At 34.7% G+C, this 5,000-nt stretch overlaps 5 protein-coding genes and 2 non-coding genes across 7 annotated transcripts in view; 1 reads left to right on the forward strand and 6 right to left on the reverse strand. All coding sequences in view use genetic code 11, as the record gives it.

The window, feature by feature from the left end:
- ndhJ (NADH-plastoquinone oxidoreductase subunit J) overlaps nucleotides 1–404 on the reverse strand; it is a 477-nt gene extending 73 nt beyond the window's left edge. The window contains exon 1 of the mRNA in view: nucleotides 1–404. This exon is cut by the window's left edge and continues 73 nt beyond it. Within this exon, the coding sequence (YP_004021319.1) occupies nucleotides 1–404 (404 nt within the window).
- Nucleotides 405–544: 140 nt separating this feature from the next.
- On the reverse strand, nucleotides 545–1,222 carry ndhK (NADH-plastoquinone oxidoreductase subunit K). The gene has a single exon. The coding sequence runs from the start codon at nucleotides 1,220–1,222 to the stop codon at nucleotides 545–547; it is 678 nt and encodes a 225-aa protein (YP_004021320.1).
- Nucleotides 1,223–1,282: 60 nt separating this feature from the next.
- On the reverse strand, nucleotides 1,283–1,645 carry ndhC (NADH-plastoquinone oxidoreductase subunit 3). The gene has a single exon. The coding sequence runs from the start codon at nucleotides 1,643–1,645 to the stop codon at nucleotides 1,283–1,285; it is 363 nt and encodes a 120-aa protein (YP_004021321.1).
- Nucleotides 1,646–2,884: 1,239 nt separating this feature from the next.
- Nucleotides 2,885–3,547, reverse strand: trnV-UAC. The gene is made up of 2 exons: nucleotides 3,509–3,547; nucleotides 2,885–2,921 (listed from the first exon to the last, which is right to left on the reverse strand). It is a non-coding gene; the product is annotated as a tRNA-Val (tRNA).
- A 195-nt stretch (nucleotides 3,548–3,742) lies between these two features.
- Nucleotides 3,743–3,814, forward strand: trnM-CAU. The gene has a single exon. It is a non-coding gene; the product is annotated as a tRNA-Met (tRNA).
- Nucleotides 3,815–4,056: 242 nt separating this feature from the next.
- atpE (ATP synthase CF1 epsilon subunit) lies at nucleotides 4,057–4,458 on the reverse strand. Its single transcript has one exon. The coding sequence runs from the start codon at nucleotides 4,456–4,458 to the stop codon at nucleotides 4,057–4,059; it is 402 nt and encodes a 133-aa protein (YP_004021322.1).
- The window catches only part of atpB (ATP synthase CF1 beta subunit), a 1,497-nt gene continuing 951 nt past the window's right edge, over nucleotides 4,455–5,000 (reverse strand). The window contains exon 1 of the mRNA in view: nucleotides 4,455–5,000. This exon is cut by the window's right edge and continues 951 nt beyond it. Within this exon, the coding sequence (YP_004021323.1) occupies nucleotides 4,455–5,000 (546 nt within the window).

The following is a 5,000-nucleotide window of genomic DNA, read 5'->3' on the forward strand; positions in this document are numbered from 1 at the left end:
TCGGGCATTAAGATACGTTTCAGCCGTGGATGATTCTCATAAGAGATTCCCAACATGTCATAAGATTCCCGTTCTTGAAAATCCGCACTTTTCCAAACCCAGAAAACGGACGGAATTCTAGGGTTACTCCTTGGAGCAAATACTTTTATACATACTTCTTCCGGTTGATCTACACCATACTCTATTCTCGTAAGATGATACACACTGGCTAACAGTCCACCTGGTGCTACATCATAGGCACATTGGGAACGTAGATAATTGTAACCATATACATATAAAATAACAGCAATGGAATGCCAATCCTCGGGCTTTATTTGTAAAGTCTCTATTCCTTGATAATCGAAGCCCAAAGATCTATGAACTAGCCCGTGTTTAACTAGCCAAACAGACAAACGACCCTGCATCTTTTTTATCTCTCCCGCACTTTTCTTTTTTATTTGTAATTTGTTTTGTATAAGATAAGTATTTCACATTTACGATGAAATCGAATTTATGAAGATTAATTCGTTGTTTGTTATTCTGTTTCTGTAAAAAAGAATCCTACCTAATTCACTAATTCGTGGGAAGATATTGAACTTTTGTAATTGAAAAATGTTTCAGGAGGAATCTCTGAAGTAGATGGTGGTTGATAGAGTAATCCTTGATTATAATTTCCAGTATGAGTACTGCGTACAAGACAAAACTTGTGATTGGTAGTAAAACACCGATCCCCCTGTTGAGATCTAATTCGATCTTCATAGATTTCGCGAGATATTTTCTTACGAAGTTTTGTTATAGCATCTATAACTGCCTCGGGTTTAGGCGGACAGCCCGGCAAATAGACATCCACAGGAATTAGCTTATCGACTCCCCGAACAGTACTATAAGAATCAGTACTGAACATCCCCCCTGTAATTGTACACGCGCCCATAGCAATAACATATTTTGGTTCGGGCATTTGTTCATATAATCTCACTAAGGAGGGAGCCATTTTCATTGTTACTGTACCAGCTGTTAAAATTAGGTCTGCCTGTCTAGGACTCGATCTTGGTACCAGTCCATAACGATCAAAGTCGAATCGTGAGCCTATTAATGAAGCAAATTCAATGAAGCAACAACTGGTACCATAAAGAAGCGGCCATAAACTGGAGAGTCTTGACCAATTTGAAAGATCATTTAATGTAGTTGAAATAACTGAATTTTGGGTTGTTCGATCAAGTAAGGGAAATTCAATGGAATTCATACTCAATGTTATTATTATTTTTACTTTTTTCTTTCTTTTTATTATCTGAATATTCAGGAACTAAGACCATTCCAATGCTCCTTTTCGCCATGCATAAACTAAACCAACAATTAGGATAAGCACGAAAATTAAAGCTTCTATGAATACGGGTACCCCCAATACATCGAAACTCATTGCCCATGGATAAAGAAAAACCGTTTCAACATCAAAAACAACAAAAACTAGAGCAAACATATAATAACGGATTCGAAATTGTAACCAAGCATCGCCCATTGGTTCTATACCCGATTCATAACTAGAAAGTTTTTCTGGACCCTTTCTAATCGGGGCTAAAACTCCAGAAATTAGAAATGCCAAAATAGGAATAGCACTTGATATTATTAGAAATGCCCAGAAAATATCATATTCGTAAAGCAGAAACATAGATGAACTCCTATGAATGTGAAAAATAGACCGGATTAGTCGATTCGACTTGGAATTCATTGTCAAGTCATCCATAACTGTTTGTTTAGTCAAAACAACAATTCAGTTTGATCGAATCGTCTAGTTTCGTTTGTTTGCTGTGTTTACATGTTGCGTTTTAAGATTTATTGATTGTAATTAATCCTATTTACATTACGCTTATTTCGATTTCATTTCGATATAGTACTAATTTGTATAGTAATAGTATAAATATATATTTATACTATTACTATATAGTATAGTACTATACAAATCCAAAACAAGTAAAACCTTTTCGTTTTCGCTTGACTTCGGATTTTTCTAAATATAAATAAAAGGAATTCTAATATGTATTAGAATAGAAATAAAAAATCTTCAAATTCGAAATTATAAATCTATTTTTATTCTATTTTCTATATTCTATTCTATTTTTTCTATTAGAATATATTTCTATATAGAATATATTTTTGATTTTATATCTATATTTTATATCTAGATATATTTATATATTAATATATATATTATTTAAATAATATATATATATTCATGAATTTTTGTATGAAATTATGTTTGTTTATGAATTCTGTTTATGAAAAGATATTTGTTTTTCAAACTCTGACGTGTCAACAAATCCATACAATACAATAAGGCGCTCCTAGATCCGTGCGACTCAATATTAGATTCGATTTGAGTTGAGTTGAATTAGGTTGGTTTTTTTTCTTTTTTTTTACCGGATTCGTGTCATAATTTTGACTCCAAGGATTTACCAAAATTGGGGGGTATACCGAAGAAGTCTCACTAACTCTTTGATTGTGGACAGTAAAAGAGGAAAATTCAATTTATATAGAATCAATATAAAATCAATCTACCCACGCTACCCACGAGGATTAATTAATAAAATGTGTTTGTTTATTTTATTCTTATCCAAGAAAAATCAAAAGAGCGATTGGATCCATTGAAATGTGCTTTTGTTTTCAGTTTTATACTCTGAGCGATCTCCCTGTGAGCGAGCTTATGGGAATGATTTTTACCAACCAACTGGGAGCGACCAGTTCCAATCAACAAAGAATACAATAATTAGGAAAAAAAATATACAACTTTTTTTATTTTTATTTGTATTTGAATATTTTTTATTGTTTTAGTTTGCTTTAGTTTTAAGAATATTATTTTCATTTCATTTTTATTAATTTAATAAATATTTCAAATTAATAAAATAAAATATAGGGCTATACGGACTTGAACCGTAGACCTTCTCGGTAAAACAGATCGAACTGATTATTATCAAAATGATTCGAACTATTTCAAAGACCCAACATGCATTTTTTTTGCATTGGGCTCTTTCATTAACTGATAGAAATATCAGCTAGTCTACCATATTTTTTTTTTCTAAGAGAAAAATAAGAAGATGGTTCCATGTGCTCTGATTCATTACTGATACAGGAGCACTACCAAAGTGTTTCAAAGAAGGGTTATCTTGACGTAGGTCTGCTTCTGGCCTAGATCAACCTAAGTTAAATGGAGTCTCTATCATCCTGATTAAAAAATCAAACATGAAACTTCATACACCTTAAGATTCATAGGACGAAAAGATCATTTTTGAGGTCCTTATACTCATTATGCCTAGCATTGAATAGACTGGGTATTCACCCTATCAATATCTCAAATCAATGATGGATTCGATTCGGCTCCTGCCTAACCGGCACCCGAATCGGACCGAACCATTTATTTGTCAGGCTATTGTTCTCTTGTTTTGTTCCTTCAAAGTAATGGAGTAAGACATCGATTTCTCAAAAGGCTCAATTCTTTTGATTGCATGATAGACTCCCCTGAAAAACATTGGCGCGCGTGTAAACGAGGTGCTCTACCTAACTGAGCTATAGCCCTTGTGTTTGTGATATATATTTTATCATATTATGTAGATAATTTCTTGTCAAGATGAATATTACATGATGCAACATCATAATCATATCTTTTTTGTCTGTTTGATTGGTATTGCTTAGAAGTAATATTGGATTTATAATCCATCGATGTGATAGGTCCCCTTTCTTTCTCTTTATGATTCCTTATGATAATAAATGACCTACTTAACTCAGTGGTTAGAGTATTGCTTTCATACGGCGGGAGTCATTGGTTCAAATCCAATAGTAGGTAGAACTTATTAGATACCATTGATCCCGGTGTCTAATAAGTTTTTCTACCCACCTTCTTTTATTGATTTTCTATCTTTTTCATCCTATTCTATTTCCGTTTTCCATTTTAAAATTTTTCGTTAGATCAAACAAAATCTGATTTCACTTGTGATTGTATTTGATTCTATTTAATCGGCAGAATCAAAATGGGATGTATAAACGGAAGTTCTGTTTATACGGAAATTCTTTCGATTAACCGACTAGTTACGAAATCGCATTGATAGCCTCTACTCGTGTCCTAGCCCGTCTGAGAGCTAGATTTGCCTCAATTGTTTGCCTCTTGCCTTCAGCTTTCCTCAAGTTAGCTTCCGCTATTTCAAGAGCTTGCTGAGCTTCTTGTGGATCAATGTCACTACCCTTCTCTGCATCATTTACTAAAATAGTGATCTCATTATTGCCTATTCTAGCAAAACCACCCATCAGAGCCATCGTTAACCATTGGTCGTTAAGGCGTATTCTCAAAATACCTATATCTACGGCTGTGGCAATAGGCGCGTGATTTGGTAATACGCCAATTTGTCCACTATTAGTAGATAAAATGATTTCTTTCACTTCTGAATCCCAAACAATTCGATTAGGGGTGAGTACACAAAGATTTAAGGTCATTTCTTCAATTTGCTCTCCATTTCTAAGTTCGTAGCCTTCGCAGTAGCTTCATCGATGTTACCTACCAAATAAAAGGCCTGCTCAGGAAGACCGTCTAATTCTCCGGAAAGGATCAATTTAAACCCTCTAATTGTTTCTGCTAGGCCAACATATTTCCCCGGGGAACCTGTAAATACTTCCGCTACGAAAAAGGGTTGTGATAAGAAACGCTCAATTTTTCGCGCTCTTGCTACGGTTAAGCGATCCTCTTCGGACAATTCGTCCAACCCAAGGATAGCTATAATGTCCTGAAGTTCTTTGTAACGTTGTAAGGTTTGCTTAACCCTTTGCGCAGTTTCATAATGTTCCTCACCAACGATGCGAGGTTGGAGCATAGTTGACGTTGAGTCTAAAGGATCTACCGCTGGGTAGATACCTTTGGCAGCTAATCCTCTTGATAGTACGGTAGTAGCATCTAAATGTGCAAATGTTGTGGCAGGGGCAGGGTCGGTCAAATCATCCGCGGGTACATAAACTGCTTGAATAGAAGTTATGGATCCCTC

The sequence above is a fragment of the chloroplast genome of Theobroma cacao (genome assembly GCF_000208745.1).
Source record: "Theobroma cacao chloroplast, complete genome".
In the NCBI taxonomy this organism is placed as follows: domain Eukaryota; kingdom Viridiplantae; phylum Streptophyta; class Magnoliopsida; order Malvales; family Malvaceae; genus Theobroma; species Theobroma cacao.